Below are 26,427 nucleotides of genomic sequence, written 5' to 3'. Positions count from 1 at the left end.
TCTAGGGCCCTCAACGTCTCAAGTGCAACTTGGAATCTCTACGTCAGACCAATCTTCCTAGAAACAACCTCAAACCATGGAAACACTACACTGCCTGCAAACACAACATGCAAGACATCGCCTCTCCATCATCCAGCCAATCATCACACTGTTTCCAATCAATGGATCCACCAAGGATCCACTAATATACCTTGGTTTTCTTCAAGAAATAATTCCCAATTCCCAAGCACCCTACCTGAAGGAAGGAGCTTCTAAAGTAAATTACTTTATTTCCATGCGCCCCCCAGCCATGGAAATGTTACCATGTTGTGGTTACAGGATCTGCCAAAACCACTACCAACTACTATTGTGTATTCAACGCACCCTTAAGTCATGACAACACAACACCTCGATGTCACATGATTGCAGGAATTTACGGATCCTTTTCCAGGCGCCCCCAAGCCATGAAATCACTACCTTGCTCCCAAGCACTCTTGCAGGGACTTTCAAGGTTAATCATTCTCTTTGATCGGCAACCCGCAACGATCAAATGTTTCTTTCGACCGGCAACCCGCCACGGCCTCGATTATAACCGGCACCCGCAACGGTTAAATTCCTTTCGACCGGCACCCGCCACGGTCTCAATTGTCCTTTCAACCGGCACCCGCAACGGTTGAATTTCCTTCGACCGGCACCCGCCACGGTCTTTTTGTCCTTTTTAACTGGCACCCGCAACAGTTAAATTTGCTTCGACCGGCACCCGCCACGGTCTCATGTGTTCTTTTAACCGGCATCCGCCACGGTTAAAATTTTCTTCAACCGGCAACCCGCCACGGTTGAAAAAAAAAAATCAACACCTGCATTTACAAAACACTGTGTCATCAATTACGTGCAAATAATTACACTTCCTCTTTAAACTTCACCTGCCGAATTGTTGCACCGTTTCTCCCATCATCACAACACCAACCAACCTGCCAGCCTCGCTGCCAGCAATCCATCTGAAAACAAACACGTCCAAGGGGCCAAAAAACATTCACCGTATACGAGGCCTTCCATCCCATCCTCGTCGCCAATTGTAGGGTCCACTTCCGGAAGAAACTCTCGCAACGGCAAACTCCAGCTCTCCAGTTCAGTAGCTTTCTCCGGTCGTTCGGATTCATCAGACTTCCCACAGGTTCGCTGTTCGTCGTCCGCCGACGCTCCACTTTTATCGCAACTGTCACTCTACACGCTCATTCGTAACTACTCAATTCGCACCATCTACACACTCAATGTAAACATAGAGAGTGCATGCCAGTACAAACCCTACAACACGCTAATTCAATAATAATCAGTTGCGCTCAACAGGCTCTACGTCAAAGATAAAGTTTGTCAACCGCATTTGATTCGATTGTGGCCGAAGGCAAGTTCACATGAGAGAAGAGGAGAAAACTCCCCTAAATGCAAATACAGAAAGAATAGTGTTGAAGTGTTGAACTCATCTACTGATTTACGGTAATCTGACCTGCATCTTTCCGGGTTGGCCTACATTGCATTAGTGTTTCTCTCATCGCACTCTACACACCTAGCCCGCCCTCGAGCCCGCCATATCTCTTGGACCCCTGCTTGGACCTGCAGTTCTTAGGACATCTGGTTTACCACTGATTTAAACATGTTATTGGCATTAACCCTTTGGAGCCGGAGGGGTCATATATGACCCGGCGATGAAACCGAGCATAACAAACGTGTTCGGCACCAGCGAGGTTGCGTAAACAGCGGCGAAAAAAAAAAACGATTCCAAAAGGTTACATTGATGTTTCAACTTATTCACTTTTTTTTCTTTCCTTTCCTTTGCATCAAAAAAGTCACAAACATCAACAAAACAAAGCACGGAAAAAATCTTAAACTGAATAAATCTGGTGTTCGATTTGAATAGGTCGAATCTGCATAGGAATCACAGCAAACATACGATCTATTCAAATCGAACACCACCCTAATAAAATTGTATTATACACTGCTGATAGGGTGAATGATTGTATCATTCCATGTATGATCAATATGATAGCCCGAAAGGGTTGTTAAGCACGTTGTATCATATTTTTCTATTAGGGCAGAAATAATTAAAAATTCACGGAAAAATAATTGTTGCGTACGTTTACAATACGCTAGCCGTTAGTGGAACTGGCAACCCTGAAATAATAGTAAGATATAACCGAAGAAGTGAAATGTTTCGGAGAGCTTCGGCAGTGGTTGACATAGAGTTGAACAAGGTGGTTAGGAGAATTGTCTTCTCGAAAATGGGAATGAAAACTGCAATGTAAGATGTCAATTTATGTACGTAATCAAACAATAATTAGAAATAAATTTACAGTATTGAAGCTGCGTAAAATGAAAGCTGCTGTTGATAAGTTGTTTAATTCCGGAGGTGACAATATCCTAACAATAATGTTTCGGAAAAGTGAATGGTTCAAACGTAAGAAAAACAGTATAATATATTGTTACATGAAAATCCAATGTAAATGTATAGTATAGCGAACCATTTCATTACAATACACTTTATTGTAGCTGGTACACTGTATGGTGCAGGAATGATTTTCACCATACACCCTATGGTTAGTTTTTATCCGGGTACTACACTGTACAATTTTCGTTTGCATCATTCAGCAATGTGTACACTGGCGAACGTCAAAGCGATCGAACACTAGCGCCAAACTAGCACATCTTGTGGAAGGATCGCGGAAATCAAATGAAATTTGAATTGGTTTATGATGAATTGGAATTGATACTTAGAATCAATTTCAAAGATATTTTTTGAAATCACCTTTTGACAGCTGGGCAACTGCTTGACAGCTCCGCGCAGTACAAAATGCGACAAGGAGTTATTCGACAAATCGCTCCCATACAAACTTCCAACTGATTTTTAAATAGGTTCCCGGGCACAAAAATTCATGAAAATTTGGATTTCGGTTCAGTTTGGCATGCAGATTCAGAATATGGGATTATCTCAACACCGTTTAAGAAGCGAATTGATAGTAAAATGCATGTGCCAAGCCGTTTTGAAGAGTGTTACGTCTGTTCGTCTGTGCAGATCATATCCGAGGTCACATCTTCAAAGTTTTTACACTTTTAGAAAACCAGAGACCATCGGTGATTTCGCTGTCTAAGCTTCGACCTGCTTCTACCATTACATTCTTCTCATTCTTCTCCATCAACGGTTCAATATATTCTTGAAACGGATCTGGTAACAGCCTTCTCTGCGTATTACTTCCAGTACCAATAAACTACAATAACTCAAAGCAGCGGTCTTGGACTATGTGTGTACCACAGATGTGCGACTTGCTTAATAGCCTGAAGTGCACAGGGTCAAATATTTGACAAGGAAAGAACTCAAGAAACAACATCAGTTTGACACTAATGAACATTCGATCGAGGTAAACAAGATGTTCGATCATTCTCTCTCTTCTCTTCTTGGCGTAACGTCCTCGCTGGGACAAAGCCTGCTTCTCAGCTTAGTGTTCTATGAGCACTTCCACAGTTATTAACTGAGAGCTTCCTCTGCCAATGACCATTTTGCATGTGTATATCGTGTGGCAGGCACGAAGATACTCTATGCCCAAGGAAGTCAAGGAAATTTCCTTTACGAAAAGATCCTGGACCGACCGGGAATCGAACCCGTCACCCTCAGCATGGTCATGCTGAATACCCGTGCGTTTACCGCCTCGGCTATATGGGCCCTAATGTTCGATCATTGGTTTCTTTCAAGTTTCTTTTTGGACGAATATTTGTCGTTGTGTTTGAAATCCGAAGTTTAGGAGAAAAATCGATTTTCAAGTGTCAAAAATCCCAGGAAAATTCCGATTTTCAACTACACGAACAATATTTTTGATACGAAAGAGCACCCAGCTTTTTCCTCGCCTTTTTCTGAGCCATTATGATTTTTTTCTGATTTTGATAACTTAATTTTGGGTATTTACCTAAACTCAATTGTGTTCTTTAGGGGTATCCAGATTATTTCATAATCGGATTCTCCGCCCAAAAATTAGACGAAATCCGAAATTTCATAATTTTTGGAGTCCGGGAACTATTTTAAAAAGGCATTCAAAGTTTGTATGGGGAAATTTTTTTGTTCGGGTCGAACTGTCATTTTATCGATTGAACTGTCATTCTATCCACGAAACTTAAAACTGTTTTGTTAATTTAACCATCAAAACAAAGGTATTGAAATCCAGTAAAAACACGTTATACTCAGAAAAATGAGCTCTTTCGATTAGGCTATAGAAAATAGCAGTATTTTATTCACTAAACAACCCAATTTCAAAGAGATTTTTTAAAATTACCTTTTATTTATTTATTTATTTATTTCGTCAACCGACGTAGACTAGTACATTTACTAGTACAGCTGGGCAACTGCATGACAGCTCCGCCCAGTATAAAATGCGACGAGGGGTGATTCGATAAATTGCTCCCATACACACTTAGTCGTTGACTTGGTTAAAAGTTAATGTAACTGACAGGTTTAGGTTAACGTTGAATAATAAATTACAAATTACAAACTTCAAATTGCTTTTTAAACAGGTTCCCGGGCACCAAAATTCATGATAATTTTGATTTCGGCTCAGTTTGGCATGCACATTTTGAATATGGAATTTTCTCAACATCACTAAATAAGCCAATTAATCGTGCCCGGTCTCACCCTAACGGCCATGAAGCTTTCTCACCAAAAGCAACTGTACGAGCTTTAAACATCATCGAAAGCTTTCGCATACATGCGATGATGACGATGATGACAGAGTCGATATGTATGTGTGCGTGCGGTGTTTTGGCAGCTGATGCATGCACACACAGCCGCAGTACAAATGTCAAATTCATGCCTTTCTCTTTCCTCTCCATCGTAAGTTTTTATGTTCGTTTAGGTAGATTTCCGAATGGTATTATAATACCTATAGGTATTAATTTTGTTGTTTTGATGTGCCACTGTTTATATTAATACGAGGCTTAAACAAAATTTGTTGCATTTAATAACTTTCGTATCGCAATTGAAGAGCTGTATTCAACTCAAGTTATAGTCAATCTTTTTTAGTTTGCCACTTCCAGCAAAGTTTAAAGCACAGTTGGAAATCTCAAATTCAGAAAGTCACGCACCGGTGCGAACAATTGGAAATGTATCGATGTGTCATGTCAGCAATCTTGCTCGCTGCTTGCTGCTGATGTGCGAAAGGTTCCAAGGAACAAGAAGCAAAGTAGCAGACGACGTCCCAACAAAAAAAAAAATCGAAATACAGTGGTCGCGGCGGTGAAGTAAATAGATGGCAGCTGTTCCTGGCTGGCCAAGAACTGTGAATCCCAGCCTAGTCCTCATCCCCGGCGTGATCGGAACGGTTCGGCCCGTCGTGTTTTCCGGAAGTGGTCGCGTGTCGCGTGTAATATATTTTTCGTCTCGCAGAAGTTTGTGTTGTTCCCGTTCGATTGCTTCCCCCTCCTGCTGTAGGTACTAGTTGCTGCTCCGAATAGCCCGTGAATTAGTGTGAACACAGTGCGAACAGTGGAGAGAAGGGAAAAGTTGTCTAGTTGGACGGACCCCCTGCATTGGAGATCCGGGTTCTCCGTTTCAAGGTCCTTTTGGTTCCATATTGTGTTGTGATTTTGTGGTAGACAGCCGTGCAACAGGTTCCGGAAATTGTCGCGCAATTAAGTTGCGCTATGAGAGCGCAGTGTTCCTGGTCCTGTTCCAATCTTGTGGCGTGATTCCTCCTCTCAGCGGTCAGAGGAGATAGTTTTTCTTCGTTGGAAGGTCTCCCCTCAATCGCTCCCCATGAGGAAAATGGACAATCGGCTGAACCTTGATTCAGAGGTTCGAGAGCTGAAGCTGGGATCGACCTTTACCAGTCCCTCGCCGAGGACGGTTTTCCACACGATCAAGTACGATTTCAAGCCGGCCAGCGTGGACGTGAACAAGCCTGCGTCCCTGGAAGTGGGTACCAACAAGCAGGTCACGGTGACGGTGCCGCATTTAGGTGAGATGGGTTGACATATGGCGTTTGGCATGGCCTGCTATAATCTAATGCAACTTTGATCTCTTTTCCAACAGATGGTTCCGGAGTCCCCAACACGGTGTTCAAGGGAAACCAGAGAGACTACACCAAGAAGGAATGTGTACTCATTATCGATCGGGTAACGGGGGAAATCACCCTCGAGAAATTGAACAGTAATGTGCAGGTTAAAAAGACTAGGTGAGTTATTGAATACTTTAAATTTAATCTGTCGTACCTTATAGGTATATATACATGTTTGTAGATGCTATGTTAGAGTAGCTGTAGAGAGTAAGGATTGTTTCTATAACGATTTAAAAAAACGGCGTGGAATTCATTCTAGATGAAATTTTATAGTTTAAGATATATTTCTGGAAGTTCAAGCTAAGTGGAAGTGTCTTAAATTAGATGGATAACTCATTTAAATTGAACACTGTCCAATGTACAGCATTTTTCTTTAATTCTTAACTAAGTGGTTTTAACATAAATGCCTATGTGAAACGTTATTTCGAAACTCAACCCAGTGAGTTTCTTCTTTTGCCGACATTTGGGATTTTTTCATTGAATCTCTCCAGCGAGGAATTTCTCCACACATTATTTCGGGATGTCTTCTATAAATTCACTTATGAATTCCTTCGGGAATTCCTACAGGATTTCCTGCAGTCATGCTTCCATTTTCTAACGGAAAAACACGCTTAAAAATCCTCGGTGGAATTCCAATCAACTTTTCTGGAGGTATCACTGGCAGAATTCTCGGAGAAATTTCTCGAGGAATCACAGGACGAAACTTTAATTTCTGTATGCATCTCTGTTTTCGGATAAATCCATTGATTAATTGATGAAGAAAATCCTATTGCGATTTCCGAAGAAATCCATGTTAGGATTCCTAATGAAATTTCTGGACAAATACATAGAAGAATTCCTGAAAAAAGTTATGGAAGATTGTCTGGTGCAATTCTTGGAGTAATCTTAGCAAATGTTTTAGGAGAATTCTCAGTATAAAATTCTAGACGAATCTGCAGGAATTCCAGTAGAAAGATAAATTCCTCAAGTTTTACCAAGAGATATTCCTGCAGGAATTTCAAAAGAAACGCCCGGGAAATTCATAGAAGAAACGCAATAGAAAAATTTATGGAGGTACCCTGGAAAAATCCCCTGATGAATGTCCTGGATAAATTTCAGAAGAAATAACTGAAGGCGTCCGTTGATATTTAAAAAATCCCTCTGGAGAAATACCTAGTAGAATCCCTGCAGGATTTGTTAAGGAATCTTAAGAGGTAATTCTGAAAGAATTCCCGAAGGGCTTCCATTAGAAATTCCGGGAGATATCTCAAAAAGAATTTACGGTGACATCACTGAAAAAACCCTGCTAGAAATCTCTGGATCCAATTTAGGGAAAATTCTTGGAAGAATCTCGTCAGCAGTTTTTGAAGTAATCCCAGCAGGAAATCTACCGCATCTACCTGAGCATACATTTCAGTAACAATCCCAGTAAGGGGCATTTTATAAATCAAATAGACCAAATTGTGGTCATCTCCGACCCCTCTCTTCCTTCGTAGATTATAGTTCATAAAACAATTTGTATGGAACGAAGACTCAGGTCAGTATTCTTGGAGGAATCCCTGGGGTCACCTCTGGAAAGAAGAAGCCTTTTTTTATTTTTATTATATTGGGACGCGATTTAGTTAAAGAAATGATTTCTACCTCAGTGTGTCACATGTATGATAATGCTTGACTTACATATAATCACATCAACCGGCAAAGTTTGATGTTTGTACTGATACAGGAGTGACAAAGAAGAAAAGCATTTCTGCAATTTGGAACGATAATGGCTTAAAAGATAGGACAGAGTGAAACCACGTAATGTCTGGTAAACTTACAATATCCAGGAAGATTGTGGTGTAAAACTTTTTTGATTGAGTTAGGGAATTGCTTCAACGATTTTTTTAGGGATATACAGGGCTGTTACAGATGGCGCGGATTTTGCGTTTTTTGCGGTTTTTGCGTTTCGCGCGGATTTCGCGCGTTTTTGCTGAATTTGGCGCGGATTTTGCGGAAATGGTTTTCAAATGCACTTACATCAAACATTTAGACACGTGGCACAACGAAACCAGAAAAAGAACGTTTTTAAATTAGTGTTATGGAATATTGGGCTTAACTAAAATCAATGTTAATAGTCCCTAGCTTGGAGTGCTAAAATTACACTGCACTATACGCATTTGTTAAACTGAGAAGATCCTCTTCTGAATTTCTTAGTCAAACTATTGAAGTTATTTCTGTCTTAACCCCGAAATCAATTTTTGGCTAAAATTTTGGATAGAATGGCAAGATTTCTGATATAGTTGTTTCTTGATGATTCTGACATCTTTTTTATGGAATTTGCAAAGAGATGTCTACCGGAAGTTTTAGAGAAACATTTTGTTGAAGTTTGTAGTTAAATTTACAGAATCTTGTAAAGAAAATCATTGGTTTGGTAGACTGTGCGTGTCGTAAGAAATCAAAATAAAAAAGATACAGGTTGTCCTGGAGCTTTTTATGTTTACATTCTTAGATAATTCCGTTGAAAAGACTTTAAAACCTCTGGATATAATATTATTTATGAGAAATTTCTAGCGATTTTTTAAACATGCAAGAATTTCTTGATTCATTATGGATGAGTTTCAGAATGACGAAGTTGACGAAATTCCTGATTCAGTTATTACTACTTGCGAAACAATTTGTTTTGCTAAAACTATGATTTCCGATCGGAGCACCCGTTGTGAGGGGTACAGTAATTAAAGGGTTTCTTGGTAGATTTTTTTTTTTTGCAAAATACTCGAAAAAAATGTTGAAGCTTTCGAAATCCTTAGAATAAGAACATTTTGCTGAAATATCCATCCAATCCTAATTTCCAAGGATGTGGTGTGACCAGAAACTCTTATCATAAATGATCCAATGAATTTATACTTTTGCAAGTATCTCTTGCTTAATGTTCAGAACATTTTATAAATATCGCCCTAAGGAATACAATTTAGTGGTGATTCAATCAAAAATTTCACTAGTATTACTCCATTTGTTTCTGCAAAAAGTAATCCTTGAATTTCTCAAAATTCTCTCAAATGATCTTTTGGGATTTCAGGATTTCACCCATAAGGTTGATTATAAATTATTTCAAAAGTTTCGTCAAATTGCTGCCTTTTCTCGTAAAATAGTTGCACTGATTGATAAGCAATCGAACAATTATTGATCCAAAATTTATTAGTGCAATTAAAACAACAAGCCTGTTTGCAACATGCTTGAACTTTTGTTTGAAGTAGAAGTGCTTATACAAAGTCATGGATTAGTAATTAAAAATCAACTTATTAATTGATCAATTGATTTTCTCTTAAAAATTTTGGCTTTTAATAAGTTTGAGTCATCAAAGCCATATGTTTTGTACTGGCGCGGATTTGATGACCTCGGCGCGGATTTCAAATGGCTTGGCGCGGATTTTGCGGTTTTCAAATCGATACTTTTGTAACAGCCCTGGATATATTTCATTGATTTTTTAGGCACTTCATCGGAGATTTTATTGATTTTTTCCTAGCATTTCCTCAGGGAATAAGTCGTGATTACTTCTAGGAATCCTTTCGTAAATTCTTTCTAGTCTAGTCTAGTCTAGTCTAGTCTACACATACACAGCCATCTCTTGGAAGAATCTTAAAAATGATAAAATTGACAAATTCTATCATTTCTCCTGTCATTATCAAACTTTGCAGTGCATCGGAGATGCATTACAAGTATTGAAGCGGCCAGGCCTACTGTGCAGCGTCATTGAATACATTTTAAATATGGTAAGTGGGGGCAGGATGGGTCACCTAAGAAATGAATCCCTTTAATTTTCTGAATATAAATCCCATTTCTCTGTATTCTACCACGACTCTCAGATACACTAGTCAGCTATGATATAAGAGTATAAAAAGGTAATAAAGTTTGAAACCTGCTTCTTGACAAACAATTTTCAAAGCATGACCCATCTTGCCCCACCTCATTTTAACGGGGGCAAGATGGGTCAGCTATAAGAAAACTCGATTTTCCTCCAACAAAAAATACTATATCTTCTAGTTTTTCTCTATACATCTAAGCTTCATAGACGTACAGATTACATGAAGAAAGTGTTGAAACATATCGGTAGATTATTCTCAGAACTAGAAGATTTTTGTTCGGGTAGCCATAAACGGACTTTGAAAACCTATATTTTTTGAAGGAAAATTTAAAAAATATGTTCTCAAATTTTCAGTGCTCTCATCGCTTCAATAATGTAGGTCACAGAATAGCCTTTCCATGAAAAATAAAACATTTTCAAAAACTATGCAAACATACCGAAAAATTAGGGTGACCCATCTTGCCCCGTCTACACAATACACCTAGTTATATGGAATGTATAGCATAAGGAGTATAACGAAAAAATATTTTGTTTTTTTCTGTGCGAGGAACGTATAGAATTTACAAAACAATATATCACTTTTTTGTGTATCCCCGTCGCTCATCTGGGAAAATTATTGAAAGATTCAAAACATATATTGTGCGATTGAAAACGGTACTGACCCATCTTGCCCCCTGACCCATCTTGCCCCCACATACCATAAATCAAAATACGGCGACAACTCGTCAGCCATTCCATATAGAATGTGTTAAAAAAAAACCGAAACGTTGGGAGTTTCCACGTGAATATTGACGTGGGACACGAAAAGACCTTTTACTCCTGTACACTTTTTGAGTTGCATTTTGGCCCTATATCAACTGTGCAAAATTTCAGCTCGATCGGAGAAACTATATTTTAGCGCCAGCCGTTTTAAGTTTTCATACGATTTACTATGGGGAAAATCACTTTTTCAAAAAAAAATCGCCACAGGTTGCCCCTTAACTCCTAAAAATAAATTGATGAATGATTTGTGTTGGAAATTTTGCGTGGAACAAACTCTCTGAAACCGCAAAGCGATCTAAGGCATGTGGAAAAAGTTATTGACTGAAAACTGAATGACATGCCAACGCTGTTTAACATGTAAGGAATAACAATAAATAATAAAATCTCGTAATTTTATCGATCGGGTAAGCCCTAATAACTTTTTCCACGAATGTCGCATCGCTTTACAGTCTTCGGAAGTCTGATTCCTCGTGAAGTTATCTACAGAAATCATTGAACGATTTATTTTTAGGGATCAATGGGTGACCTCAAGCGATTTTTCTTTGAAGAAGTAAATTTTCCCCATAGTAAATCGTATGAAAAACTAAGAATTGCGGGCGGTAAAATATAGTTTCTACGATCAATCTGAAATTTTGCACAGTTGATATGGGACCAAAATGGAACTTAAAAAGTATACAGGAGTTGGAGTTTTTCTATTTTTTATATTTTCCCATATAAACAGTGTACCAGGCTAGTGAATATGCCTAATTTGGATAAACTGCATAAATTTTGATAGTATTTCATTGATTTTGTGAGGCCTTGCCCCCCCCCCTAACTACGTCACAAGTTGACGTATATGGACATTGGAATTTATTCCTTATGTCCTGGCTCGAAGGCCTAGGCTTAAGCGCCATTACTCGCTCTCTGAAACGAGAATAAAGTGAAGTGCCGTAAAACGGGTATCATTGATCAGCGGGGTAACATTGATCGGCTTGACCGACCTCATGAAATGTTCAAACAAGCATTTCACATTGAATCAGTTTCTGCTATCGAATGGTATTTCGTAATCGCCTATTATTTATCTATTGAATGACATATAATTAATGAGAATTGAATTTCATAAACATTGAAATAAATCGATTTTTCCATTACTGTGTGTCATAACGCAATAAGATACCGTGAGGTCGCCATTCACCGCTCATTTAACGGCATTTTCGTAATGTATATGACATTAAGAATCGACGTTTGCGAATATTGCACTTTAATTTACGTTATTATAGAAAAAATATAAAACGATTGTAAAATATGTTTACAAGTACAACCGAAAAAATAAAAATTCAAATGTGTTATCTCTTGGCGCCTATTACCGCTCATGCATCCATTCACCGCTCACTGGATTATTTTTTCGTGGAATCACAGAAACTATTCATTTATAAAAACAAAATAACTTTTATTTACCAAAGTATTGATGATTCATGACGTTCAGTTCACCCTGTTTTGTCCAAATGGAATCTTTAACGGGTTTTACCTGTTGGATATTTCTTCCGCTGGTTGCCCTGTTGTCCTGCAGTGCAGGCAGTGTGAGAAATGTTTTTTGAGAACGTGATTTCACCCATATGAAAACTTGGTGAAATGAAAGTTTTTTAATGTGGCAGCATGTTACATTCGCTTTTGTTACGATACTTTAATAACCTTTGATTATTTTTGTATGATTGACCCAAAATGAGCGGTGACTGGGGCATGAGCGAAGATTGGCGACCTCACGATACATTGTCAAACATTCATGCTTGGTATGAATACTAGATAATATGAGGTTCGAAATCACTGTATAACTTCAATATGATATCCTAGAGTAAAGTTTTATAAATGAAACTTCTATGAAAATGCTCTTATTCGATAAAATATACGATTTATTAGAAGTAGATTATCGTTGGCATTGCCTACCTTTAGGCGTTATACGCGTTTTGAAGGATTTTAATCCTAAAATAACCCAAAAATTACATAACTTGTAAGAATGTGGACAACATATTCGAAATCAGCGACCCCGAATTTAGTAAGAAAGGGTATTTTCAACACAAACGAACATTGATCACTGACATGATCAATGTTACCCACCACAAATCAACAAAATCAAAAATTAGATTAAAAAACCCTATTTCAATATGTTTTAAATTTTCACAATACCTTTTCAAGTAACTTAACACATACTCAGAGGGCCAGTACTTGTTTAAAAATATATATAACATGTAACGTTTGGTGATGATTAACCTGGGCTTGTTAGGGGAATATGTATGTGTAAGTAAAAAGAAAATCGTGTTAAGTACTGTTCCTTTGAATTCCACTAAGAATTTGCATCCTTTGACAGATACGTATTTCGACCTCAACTGTAAGGTCGTCTTCAGTGTCTTGTACTTGACTCGACAAGAGTCAAGTCGATGCGTTGAGATATTAAATCATTTATAAATGAAACCACGGCTGATTCGCGATGCTCTTTCAAAGTTTGAATATCTATAAGCATGCATCTAGCGCTAGCCTCATATGAAGGCAGTGGAAATGTTGTTCAACCTAACTTGCGTAAGGCATATAGGAGGAACTGCTTTTGTATTGATTCGATTCGATCCACATGTGTTACCATGTAGGGAGACCATACTATGCTACAGTATTCTAGAACTGATGTTACATAAGCGACGTACAATGTTTTAATCGTGTATGGGTCCTGAAAGTTGTAGCTAAAATGCTTAAGGACAGACTTGTTAGAATCCCAAAATGGCCACAATGGCCGACTTTGGCACCTACTCACGATTTCGAGGGCACAAATCACTTCGTAAACAAAACCAGCGCACCTGAGCTTCTTATTTGTAGCTTATTACAAGTGAGCAAGAACAGAATAATAAAATGCACTGTTGTTTGAAGTTTGCTTTCAGAGATTTGTGCGTCTGAAGTTCTGATGCACTGTTGAAGCGGGATTTTAAAACGTTTGTCCTTAATGAAGCTTAACATATTAGTTGCTTTATGAGTGATAGCGTTATAATGATCGGTAAAGGTTAATTTGAAATCTAAGATAACACCTCCCAAGTAACCATTAAGCCGTAAAAATGGCATTACGTCGGCTCTACAGTCGAATGTAGAACCGGGCTAACAGAGCTAATTGGTTCTATATCCTCTTATAGAGCTGCTCAAAAGCCACTTCTGGCGAATTATTCGGCTGATATACGGCCAACTTTAAAATATCGTACCAAGTCTCTGGAGCGAAAGTTGTCAAAAGTGAGACAAAGAAAAATTAAAAAAAAATATTTTGTTTATATCCTGTTCTTTTCTAACTTCCTTCGCTTCCATTCAAGTTGCTTTTTTGCTACGTCATCCAGATTCTAGCTGTTGTCTTCTGGGTTCCTGATCAAGTCCAAGTCCGTTGTCTTTCTCATCTGCTCCACCAATGCACCATGGGAATGGTGTGATCAAACTAGTATTTAAACCATGAAAAACAAAATAGTTTGGACATTTCGAAGGTTGAAAAGGATAAGGGATGTGGATGATTCAGGGGTAAGCTTGGTGATGACGAATGCAGGAATTGATGCAGGAGAAGCAATGTTTAATAAATGGTCGGGAAACGTTTCAGAAGAAGAGGGAAACGAGCTGGAGTTTGTCTTGGTTGAAAAAAAATGGAATAATCAAGATTACCAGATTCCATTATCTATTCAACAACACCATTCCGATAAACCTTCCAACAACAAAAACAATCCCGTTCCGCCAAACCCGTCCGACATGGATGTTTAAAATGTATTAATCATGACCGACTCGAGTCTGTTTTGGTCGAAATCTATTTTGATTGATATAAACGTCATGTGCTCCAAGCCCTGTGACAGTACTGACAAACTTCTTTACAGCTTGTAGGCTTTATATAGGCTTACAGGGCTTATTTTAGTTCTTACTGGTTATAGTGCCCATAAGCATTAGGAATGCTTATATAGAGCTATTTCGCACTGAAAAGCTGTTTAATGGCTGTTATAATGCTCAGAACAGTGCTTAGTGGTTACCTGGGCTAAATCTATAACTCTATTGCACTTTTCAACTTCTTGGTTTCCTAAAGATACAATTATTAATGGTGGTGTACTATAGTACACATATATGTTTTCTGCCTCGACCCATCCGAACCATCATTGACTCGATTCAAGTACAAGACACCGAAGACGACCTTACAGTTGAGGTCGTAATACGTATCTATCAAAGGATGCAAATTCTTAGTGGAATTCAAAGGAACAGTACTTAACACGATTTTCTTTTTACTTAATGTTATTACGTTCTTTTAATACAGTGAGTGACTAAACGATACTCATTTAAAAAAAAAAATATTATTTTTTTAAAGACACCGCGTGGTCCAACCATTATCAATGCACTGGTCCAATCATAATCAGCATTGGTCCAACCAAAATCAAAACTGTCTGCTAGATAAAAACGATTGTTACAGTGAAATATCAAGTAAATTATCAAACTGTCGTACGTTTCAGAAGCTAGAAGAGTAGAGCTTTCCACCAACCTTTAGTTTATTATAGAAAAATGCTATGATCATAGGAAACAAACGACTTGTGTTTCAACCATGTGATAAAACACCACAAACTGGTCCAACCATCATAATTTACCTTATTTTCTTTTTTTATCTCTCCCACAGGACGGAAAGCAAGGCTGTGCAGCCTCCTCAGCCGCCACCTCCTCAGATAAAGGTCGAAAACTCCACGGCGCGGCAAAGTTCCAAAACCAAAATCACGACCGGTTCCCGCAAGAACACTCCCATCAGCTTCGTGCCAAAACATTCGCCATTGCAGAACTCGCCTTCCTACCCGAACAAGAGTCCGCTCTCCGCACCGGCGTAAGTTTCCTTTAGTTATCTCACAGTAATGATGTGTAAACGATAACCCTTATTGCTTTCGTATGTTCCTTTCACAGTTGGAATGCCAACAATACTCAACAGACCTTGCCAAGCATCCCGATCATTGGGCTGGATGATGGCAGCGATTTCATGACGGTGCCTTCTTCCTCGCTGCCCTCGGTTCAACAGCAACAGCAGCAACAACAGTCACAGTCAATGCATCATGGCAACACTGCCCACAACACCAGTGGTGGCAGCAGCAGCAGTAGTGGTTCGCTCAACAGTAGCAGCAACAATCATCATACCAGTAACAATGTGAACAGCAGTAGCAGTAACAACCATAAGAACCATTCGAGCAGCAGCGGCAGCAGTGCTGCTGCAGCAGTCCATGGCCTCGGGAGCAATAGCAATAGTCATCTCAATCCGTATAACAATCACCACGGAGGTGGTGGTGGCGGTGGTGGTGATAACAACGTGGAGATCAATCTACCGTCGAGGGCGCAAGGGTCGCCTCCTAGGGATACGGGATTTGTGAGTATTTGGGCCGGGGGGTTTTTTGGGGGGTGGGAGAACCTGTCGATTTCAGATGTTTTGAATCGTTTTTTTTTGTATTTCAGTCTACGGGCTTGTTGACTTCATCCGACTCGGACTCGAGTGGTTCTAGCGACAGTGATAGTGGCTCCGATTCGGAAAGCACAACCGAAGACAATAACGACTCTCCGGTTAAAGGTAAGGGCGGAATACATGTTTTTTCTATCTTTTCCAACGACTGCAAACAGGGTAGAGATTTTATTCCGTAGATGTAGTTAGTAATTAGTTAGTAGTTGATAGCTTTTTTTACAAACTAAATAGTAACAAAACGATAACTGGACATATGAACCAACTTGTGGTACATAAAAAATCCAAATGTAGATATATGTGTTATAATTAATAAATGCGGTATCATCAAGAAACGCCACAATTTTCATGGATCGGCACCAGTCTTGCAATTGTCATCCTCAGATAAAACACAAATCACAGAACCGTGCATGTTTTTTGTAATTCAAATCTATTAACCCTTTGGAGCCGATTTGTTTCGCCGCTGTCGACGCAACCTCGCTGGTGTCGAACACGTTTGTTATGCTCGGTTTCATCAACGGGGTCATATATGACCCCTCCGGCTCCAAAGGGTTACCGTGACTGTACCTAATTCCGTTCACTTAAGGCGATGAACTAAGTCTAATAGCTGTAGAAAATACATGTTCTGCATTTAGTGGCTGTAATTGTGCAACGCTGTTTCATTATGACTCTATACTGCTAGAAAAATATAATCAAGGTTGCAAGCACTCAACTTATTTGGAAAATTGCCGCTATTTGAAACAAGTTGCTGTTCCTTATTCCAATCAGTATGATCCTAATTCCGTTCACTTGTGTTCCTAATTCCGATCACTCCAAGTAATTATCAAGTTGACAAAATAATCATATTGGCATAGGTTTTTATGGTTATATTTATATTTTATATGTCGAAATACATTTATTTACTTGTCAAAACATGTTAGTTCTATAATAATTTGAAGTAATAACATTGGATTATTTTAATGTTGTTGCGTTTTTTGAGAGCTTTCTGGGAAAACTGCAAAATTCCACCAGAGTGTCGAATGTCGCGTCAAAGTCGGGTCAAATTTTATCGAATGTTGGGCCCACATTGCATAACTGTTGGGTCTATGTTGGGTTTGGAGACCAAAATAAAAACAGGTCAATGATAGGTTTATGTCGGGTTTGACGTCATCTATAAATCTTTAAACCGACGACACCACAATTTATGCTTGCTAGCTGGGGCAACCAATAAATCAGTAACAAATTTTGAAAACGACGTATAATCAATGCTACACCATTGATTATAGGTCGTTTTCAAAAATTGTTATTGAAATGATATGAACCAAACATCAATCGTCAGGGAGCCTTGACTGATGCTGGAGTTGGTTGTTTCGATTGTACTGCAGATTTTTCATAGTTTCCTTTGCATTTATATGGTGATTGGAATTAGGAGCAAATACAACCTGTAGTATCCTAATTCCGGTCATGTGTTTTTTTCATTTCTAGCATCAGAAGTCTTCTTCGATAAGATGATTTGATGTTAAATTTATAAAAATATGTCCTTTATTGTTCTGCTATGCTGCCCATAACTGCATAATTGTAACATTTGTAGTTTTTGCCAATATTGAGTTAATACTGGGGATCATCTCCTAATCATCAATACTTTCATCTACCCAAATGAACTTTATAAGTATGTTCTGTAAAATGTGAAACAAATACCAAGTCGTTTTGTCTCATTAGCTAATATTCATGAATGTAACCGCATAACAGTCACACTGGAAATACTTACTGGCCTCATAGCGTACCATCAATCATATTTTAGTCTGATTATTTTTCTGACTGTTCGTCCAGCATACAAGTAGAGCTGTAGAAAATTTCATTGCAATAGGATTAATTTTAAATTATTGCCAAATTTTTGAAATTTCGTTTCGTCTTCATACTACCGCATGTTGCAAACTTTAAACTCCATTTTCTCCCATGCCTACTTTTGTCGAATGTGACTGTTATGCAGTTATGGGCAGTATGGTGCTTTTTTGATTGATTTTGTTAGTATTTCAATGAAAACTCATTAAATGTATAAATTGATGCAATTCACAGGTCCACAAAAGAAAAAAAGTAATATGGCGGCCGATTGGATAAATAATGGCATTTGATGTATTTTCAAAATAATACACAAGAAACCCTTTAACTTTTTGATTATATTCTGGCGTGGACATAATTATTGAAAATTACAAAAATCAATTTGCTAAAGATTTGCGACAATTTCGGCTAATACTCGATGTTTTGATTCGTGTGAACGGAATTAGGAGCTGATTGGAATTAGGTGCGGTCACGGTACCTAGGCACAATCGATAGTTTTTAAGATGTATGTTTGTAAAAATGTATTGTCATGTAAATATGTTCTGTTGTACACGTATGTAAAATGTTCTCCACTTCCCATCTTACTTGGTACTTAGTGAGCTACGGGTTCGATTCCCGTTCGATCCAGGAACTTTTCGTATGGGAAATTTTCGTAACTTCATTGGTTATAGAGTACAATCGTGTCTGCTACACGATATACACATGCAAAATGATCATTGACAAAGGAAGCTCTCAGTAACTGGGGAAGTACTTCTCCAGGAAATCCTACCGTGCTTTCTCCAGAAATTTATTCCAGGATTCGTACAGGAGTTTCTTTTTGGGTTTTCTAAGGGAGTTTCTTCAGAGATTCTTTCAGGGGTTTATTCAGGATTCCTTCAGAAGTTCCTTTGGAAATCTTCCAGGAGTATTTTTGTCTAAGATACCTAACAAGGAACTCCTGTAGGATTTTTTTAAAGGACCCAGAAAGAATTCCTGAATCTCGTGAAGGATTTTCTGGAAGCGTCCCGCACGGTGTTCTTAAAAAAAAAATCACGGATGGTACTCCTGGAGAAACCCCGAAAGAATGCCGCAAATATGTATTGAAGCAATCCCGGAAAACAAACTTCTGGAATTACGGAAAAAAAAACTTCTAAAGGAAATGTGGAAGAAACTTCTGGAGGAATCGCAGAAGAAATCCTGGGGAACTTCTTGAAGGGATCCCAGAAGAAACTTCTGCTGAAGAAGGAAGTCATGAAGGAATTTCAGAAATAGCTATCTGAAAAACCCGTGAAGGAACTTCTGGAGGAATCCTAGAAAGAGTTCCGGGAAGAATTGTGCCAGGAGTTTGAGAGGAATCCCAGAAACAGTATCTAAAGGAGCCCCGCAAACATTTCTTGAAAGCAGAAATAATTATTTTAGAAATTTTAGAAATCTCAAAAGCAACTACTTGAGGAATCCCAGAAGGAACACTTGGAGGAATCCAGAAAGGAATACCGGAATACATTCCAAAACAGAACTCATACACGCTAACGCCGCTCAGCACAGCTCAGCACTAAAGTGCATAATTTCCAGACTACACCAAAAATGTGTAACCCTTGCACATTCACAAAATCAGCTCTTGTGTCCGCAAAATCGTTAAATTCGCAAACATTTTTGTACGGTAATCTAGCTAGGTTTACTAGTGACATTGGAAAACAAAAAAAAAAATATCGACATTTCGTATCTAGACGAGTTTACGAGCTGTTTTTGAAAATGTGTAACTGTTACACATTTTTGTGTGGTCTGGAAATTATGCATTTATGAGTATGGCTTACACATTGTAGGTGCTGAGTGGGTTTAGCGTGTAGGGAAGCCATTGAGAAAATCCCAGAAGGAGTTCTTGAATTTCGGAAAGAACAACTGAAAAAATCATAGATGGAACCTCTTAAGGAATCTCTCAAAATACTTCTGGAACCATCCCAGAGGAAATTTTTGAATGAATCTTTAGGTTCTTTGTTTCTTCTGTGTTTCCTTAAGAGGTTCCATTTGGAGTTCCTCTAGCAGTCTTTCCGGGACTCGTTCAGGAATTCCTTCCGGGTTGCTGCAAAGATTCCTTCTAGGCTATACATATTAACCTTCCTTTTGCATCACGTTGGCAGCAGCTCGCTGACGTAGTGTACGGTTTGGGTCAAAAATGACCCTAATGCCAAAGGAGGGTTAAGGAATTCTTTTTAATAATCGTTCAATAATTCGTTCCACTATTCTTCCAGGAATACCTGCTGAGATTCCTCCAGGAGTTCCTTTTTAGGTTTCTCTGGAAGCTCTTTCAAGGATTTCCATTGGAGTATTTTCTGAAACTTCTCCAGTTCCTTTCGCGTTTTTAAATTCTGGAATTTATCAGTTAATAACTGTGGAAGTGTTCCTCCAGGAAATCCTACCGTGGTTTCTCCAGAAATTTATTGCAGAATTCGTACAGAAGTTCCTTCTGGGTTTTCTCAGAGAGATTTTTCAGAGATTCTTCCAGGACTCTTTCAAAAATTCTGAGATGCCTAACGAGATTCTCCAAGGAACTCCTGTAGAAATTTTATAAGGATCCAGAACGCATCTTATGAAAGAATTCCATACGGGTCTTAAGAAAGAATTGCATACGGATCTCCTGTAGTAATTCCGTAATGCATTCCATAAATAATCCTCTTGAAAGATTCCGCAACAAACTATGGGAGGATTTCCATTAGGAACATCTGCAAGAATTCTAAAATAAACACCCGGGGGAATTGCATAATTCCGTGCAGATTCCGTGATGAACTTCTAATGGAAGTTCGGAAGGAGTTTCTGGAGAAATCCTGAAGAAATGCCGCAAATAATTCTTAAAGCACTCCGGAACAAAAGGGGGAATTGTGTAAGAAACTTCTGAAGGAATCGTGGAAGATATTCTGGGGGAAATTCCTGAAGGGAATCCAGAATAAACTTCTGCTGGAAGGAAATCATGAAGGAATTTTAGAAATGGCTATGTGAGCAACTCGTGAAGAAACTCCCGGAGAAATCCTAAAATGAATTCTTGGAAGAATTCTGTAAGGAATTGAGAGAGTAGTCCCAGAAGAAGTCCATGAAGGAGTCCTGGAGAGATTTCTTGAATGCAGAAATGATTCTTTAAGAAATTGTAGAAAGAGCAACTTCAGGAATCCCAAAAGGAACAATTGCAGGAATCCAGGAAGGGATTCCTGGAAACATTCCAAAAAGAACTCCTGGGGAAACCACTAACGAAATTTCTGAAGGAATCCAGGAATATTTTCCCGGATAAGTATCAGAATGAATTCCAGGAAAAAAACAGGAAGGAGTTCCACAAGAATTCCCGGAGGGAGTTCTTGAATGTCGGAAAGAATCACTGAAAAAACCTAGGGAACCTCTTTATAAATCTCATAAAAAAAAATCCGGAGCCATCCGAGAGGGAACTTATGAGGGAACCTTGAGATTCTCTGTTTCTTCTATATTTCCTTAAGAGGATCCATCTGGGATTTCTCTAGTAGTTCTTTCCAAATTTCCTCCTGGTACTCTCTTCGGGTTGCTTCGGAGATTCCTTTCAGACTATATAAAGGAATTCTTACCAAGATTCTTCCAAGAATTCGTTCCGCGATTCTTCCAGGAATCTCGATTCTCTCCAGAAGGAACTCTTGGAGAAATTTCAGCAGCCTCCAGGAGTTTCTTCTTAGATGTCTCTGGAAGCTCTTTCAAATCGGAGCGTTTGGTACGGTATGTCCACGCATCCTTCCTCCCCTGTAGATTCTAGAATTGCTTCGATTTTTATAATTTATTATTAAAGTCTAGACAGTTCTAGAATCATCTTTGCGGTAAACACGACGCAGTAGGCCTGGCCGCTTTGATGCTTGTGTCATATTTTTGATATGCCGCAAACATCAATACTGACAAGAAAAATTTTTGGGCGTAATCTAACCCAAAAATTTTCCAGGATGCTTTCTTGTACTGGCTGCGTCTGTGTTAGATTAGATTAGATTAGATTAGATTAGATGTCTCTGGAAGCTCTTTCAAGGATTTCTATTGGATTACATTCTGAAACTTCTTCAGTACCTTTAGGAATGTTCTCAGCAGTTTTCAATTCTGCAAGCCTATAAGAAACTGCTGGCGAAATTCCCAAAATAATTATAGAGGGGATTCCTCAAGGAACTCCTGTAGTTTCTTAAGAAACTGAAGCAAGGTTAACATATGAAACTCCTGGAGTAATTCCAGAAAGATTTTTTTTTTATCTGTATTAATGAGATTTTTAGCCACTGGCTGGTTCATCTGGGACCCACGCTTTACTTCCCTTCCGAAGGAAGAACTCACATTTTGTGAGTTTGTCGGGAGTGGGATTCGATCCCAGGTCCTCGGCGTGATAGTCAAGTGTTCTGACCATCACACCAGATCCGCTCCACACCAGAAAGAATTCCATAATATCCGTCTAGAGAGAGAGATTCCATGATAAACTTCTGAGAGTTTCCCATTGGCAACATTTGAGCGAATTGGAATTCGCTGAAATGTACTGCTGGAAAAATCCAGAATTAGTTCTTAAAATAATTCCGGTAGGAGTTCCTGGAGGAATCCCGGAAAAAAATCAAGAGGATTTCTGGAAGAAACTTTTGGAAGAATCCCGATAGGCGACCTTATAGGAAGCCCAGAAATAATTGTTGGCAGAATCTCGGAAGGATTTTCATGATAATTCGCGAAAAAAGTTTTTGGAGAAATCACGAAATGATGTGCTAGATGAATTCAAAAAAAAAAAAAACTCCCGAGAAGGAACACGGATGGACTTTTATAGGACGCGAGCGACGCGAGTCTTTTTGAGTCGACCAGTTTCAGGTTCGTTGCCCATCGACAGGAATCCTCTCTCGGATGGAATTCTTGGAGAAAACTTGGAAGGAGTATCCGAAACTATTCCTGAAGCAATCCTGAAAAAAAAAATCCGCAAAAAGCTTCTTCAGGAATTGGTTAGGAGAGAAAAAACTTATAAATGAATCTTTAGTTTCCTTGTTTCTTACATGTTTTCTTAATAGGTTCCATCTGAGATTCCTATAGTAGTTCTTTCCGGGATTCCTCCATGAACTCCTTCCGGGTTTGCCTCAGAGATTCATTCCATGATGTATCTAGGAATTCTTTCCAAGATTCCTCCAAGAATTCGCGAATGTAATCTCAGAAGGAACTCCATGAAAAAGCCCAGAAGAAACTCGTGAAGGAATTAATAATGAAATTAAAAAACGAATTACTCAAGGTACTCTGGAGTTTCCAGGGATTCCATTGGGAACATTTGAGAGAATCCCAAAATGTACTCAAGAAGGAGCTATTGGAGAAATCCCAAATTAGGCAGCATTCATTTATTATGTGACGCTAAAACCGACATTTTTTGAACTCAACATGTTCATACAAAAAGAAAAAAACTTAAGAAGGCGGGGGGTGTGGTCGTGGCTAACGCTTTTTTGTATGAACACCGGAAAATTTTTGTGTGATCCGTAACGCTCAGCTATACATCCTACCCCCTCTAGAGCGTTATATAATTTGTGAACGGCGCCTTACTGCCTTGAATCGCATATCAGTCCCATCTTTGCTGGATTTCCTATGCAAATGGGACAGATATGCGATTCACGGCAGCTTAGTTCCTGAAAGAATTCCGGTAGGAATCCCAGAAGAAATTTTAAAAGAATTTACGGATGGAACTGTTGGAAGAATCGGGGAGGGAGCTCTTGGAGAAATCCTGGAAATAATTCTTGGAGGAATCGCGGATGGATTTTCTAGATGAATCCCAGAGAAAAAATCCCAGAAGGAACTCAGATAGACATTTATATGACGCCACACAAGACAGTCTTTTTGAGTCGATCGATTTCAGGCTCGTTATTGCCCATCGACAAGACGATGTCCGACCTTGAATATAATTTCTGGAGAAAACTTGGAAGGAGTGTCGGAAAGAATCCCTGAGGCAATCCTGGAAAAAATATGATGGTCTTCCGGAAGAGCTTCTTTAGGAATCCCGGAAAAAATCTGGATACACTTTTGCTGTAAACTCAGAAGAAATTCTTGAAGGAATTCCAGAAGCAACTAGGTGACACATGAAGGAGCTTTTGAAGAAATGAGATCGTTCAGAAATCCCAAAACAAAGTGAGTCTCAAAAATAGCTGCTGGAGGAATTCCAGAATTATTCAGTATTTGATTTCGTTGGTTTTATCTAGTATTGGTGGTTTGATATCATGTTAAAAGTAACATTCTCTTTTTTTCTTACACTTTTTACCCCATTTGACATCTTGCTCCACTAGCTCTAATCTACTTCTTAAAACAGTAGTAATAGGTTAATACTTTGTAGCTAAAATATGTTGTAGTTTCGTTATGTACATGTACGTTATACAATATCTATAATCTATAGTTGCACTGTAATATAATCTATGAAGCACTTTAACCTAACGAAATTGTTTCTTTCTCTGTTTTTCTTTCACCTGGTTACTTCGTTGCCTTGTCTCGCCCATCTGGATCCAACGGCACTGGTCACTGGTACTAATTGAACACTTCCGGTTATGGTTGTGGCGTTTCGAACCTGTGCAAAAAACGGCATGATAGAATCCATTTTCGACATAGGTCCAACCCGGTCGGACTCGCTCAACAATCGTTCGCTTCCGACGCATCTGCTGACGGAAGATCTGTGCCTGTCGGAGTCCAACTCCGATTCGGATTAGACGCCAACGCCGAAACAATCCCTACAACGCGCATCAAGCTAATTAGGAACGAGATACCGGTATAACCGCGCTAATGTATCTGCGGTTCGATCCGAACGGGGAACACACAGAGGTAAGAAATTCGGAGCACTCTATTTTTGTAGGGAAATTATTTATATTGAGATGAAAATATACCAATCGCTGGAAGAAGCGCAGGAACCAATTCTTCAATCAATGAAGACCAGTCAGAGAGGGTCATCGCGGGCGGAATTATTATCGACTGAAGAAGTAAGGCTAAGAGTGAGACGATGGGGGGATCATTCTGTGGTTTTAAGCACGGCCTGCTTGTCCCTATCAATACGAACGAAGGCGCTGCCAAATATACAGAGCGGAAGCACGGATACGTCCGTCGCTAGTAGGCTAGTTTTCTCTTCGCAAATATTTCTCATTCTCTTGGGAGAGGTATCCGTTCATTTGTATGTTATTTTATTTTGTTTTCTTTATTGTCTCTTAGTTCGTTCATATTTTCGCGCTATTACGACTAGTTTTTTGTGTCTCTAGGTACTAAATATTTAAATAAATGAAAAACGTGGTAGTCAAAGGAGTCCTCGGTCTGCTGGAAAACCAAGACAAACACACAGCTATTAAATAGTAGAAAGAGGAAGCCTTGATTTTGGTTGTAGTCATGTTCTAGAAAAGGAATACTTCCCCGCTAAGACGTTTACTAAAACTTTGCCACGAAAGACAGAATGCAATTTTCTTGTCGTTTGTTTTTAAAAAGAGCTTTAGAAATTCTTCAACAAGGAAGGGGCTGTTAGCAAATGTGTACAGCAGGAAACAGTTGTGTATGCTATATTGATAAAACTTACCATAAATATTACAGAAAACTACCATAAACGAGCAAATAAAATATGTTAATTGATTTGAACAACGTTCGTACACAAAGTGTCCATAGGACTAAAAAGAAACTCATTCAAGGAGGGCAGTGAACCGTTGGGAACTATTCCATTCAGTCTTCTTAGAAGCTTCGTTATGAACTATGTACATATATTTATTCATTTGATGCATATTCAGCTGAAGGCTCAGGTGGCAGCCCCGGCATGGTGGATAGGAGACTTTAGGCCAACAAACTCTGTCAAAAAAAAAAACCGTTACGGCAACGACTTTTAGCGCGAAACAACGGACAAGATTTGGAACTTGGAACGTATTAACCCTAACCCAGCAGAATTAACTGGAACAACTAGCCAATGAGGCATGCCGTAAGAAGCTTGAGATCCTAGGACTGAGCGAAGTCCGTTGGCCGAACTTAGAACACAGATTGGCGTCGGGTCAAATTCTGCTATACCCAAGTAACATTTTGACGACCAATTAATCTTGTAGAGATTTTGAAAACCGTCATAAAACCTTATACCTTTTATATTGGCTTTATGATGGTTCTAAGAACCTCTTCTAGTCGATTTGACTATAAAATGTTACATGGGTACTCTGGCCTACGAGGTGAACACGCTCCTCGCCACCGTGAAATTGGTTTCCTGCTCAGCGCTCACGCCCACGTAGCGCTCATGAAGTGGGAACCTATTAATGAGAGAATAATTGTAGCCACATTCAGAACACGGGTTCGAAACCTTACCATGATCCAATGTTACGCGCCAACCGATGCTGCCGAATTGCGAGACAAAGAGAACTGAATGCTGTCGTGGACAAGATTCCGAAAGGTGATATCAAGATCCTCATGGACGACTTCAACGCGAAGGTTGGTTCCGAAAACTCGGACTATGAGCATGTCATGGGATGCCATGGTCTCGGAGACATGAGCGAAAACGGAGAGCTGTGGCAATAATGACA

General features: G+C 39.1%; 1 protein-coding gene across 2 annotated transcripts; it reads left to right on the top strand.

Annotated features, from left to right (window-relative positions):
* Positions 1-5,107: 5,107 nt before the first annotated feature.
* LOC109422349 (ell-associated factor Eaf) lies at positions 5,108-25,513 on the top strand. 2 transcript variants are annotated; one of them, XM_019697074.3, is made up of 6 exons: positions 5,108-5,972; positions 6,047-6,188; positions 15,299-15,496; positions 15,574-16,027; positions 16,114-16,225; positions 24,506-25,513. In XM_019697074.3, the coding sequence occupies exons 1-6, from the start codon at positions 5,771-5,773 to the stop codon at positions 24,601-24,603; spliced, it is 1,206 nt and encodes a 401-aa protein (XP_019552619.3). In that variant the 5' UTR covers positions 5,108-5,770; the 3' UTR covers positions 24,604-25,513. The 2 variants fall into 2 exon arrangements, with proteins under 2 accessions (XP_019552619.3, XP_019552618.3); XM_019697073.3 differs by having other exon boundaries at positions 5,114-5,972; positions 24,488-25,513.
* The last annotated feature ends 914 nt before the right edge of the window (positions 25,514-26,427 follow it).

Source organism: Aedes albopictus, chromosome 3, assembly GCF_035046485.1.
Source record: "Aedes albopictus strain Foshan chromosome 3, AalbF5, whole genome shotgun sequence".
Classification (NCBI taxonomy): Eukaryota; Metazoa; Arthropoda; class Insecta; order Diptera; family Culicidae; genus Aedes; species Aedes albopictus.
The sequence above is the reverse complement of the archived record's forward strand: the minus strand, read 5'-3'. Positions and strand labels throughout refer to the sequence as shown.

What these genes read in the sequence shown, in the direction of transcription:
- LOC109422349 (XM_019697073.3), top strand. Translation starts at nt 5,771, where the DNA reads ATGAGGAAAATGGACAATCGGCTGAACCTTGATTCAGAGGTTCGAGAG. An exon ending in GGTGACGGTGCCGCATTTAG is followed by an intron (nt 5,973 to 6,046) that starts GTGAGATGGGTT and finishes CTTTTCCAACAG; the next exon opens with ATGGTTCCGGAGTCCCCAAC. An exon ending in AGTCCGCTCTCCGCACCGGC is followed by an intron (nt 15,497 to 15,573) that starts GTAAGTTTCCTT and finishes TTCCTTTCACAG; the next exon opens with TTGGAATGCCAACAATACTC.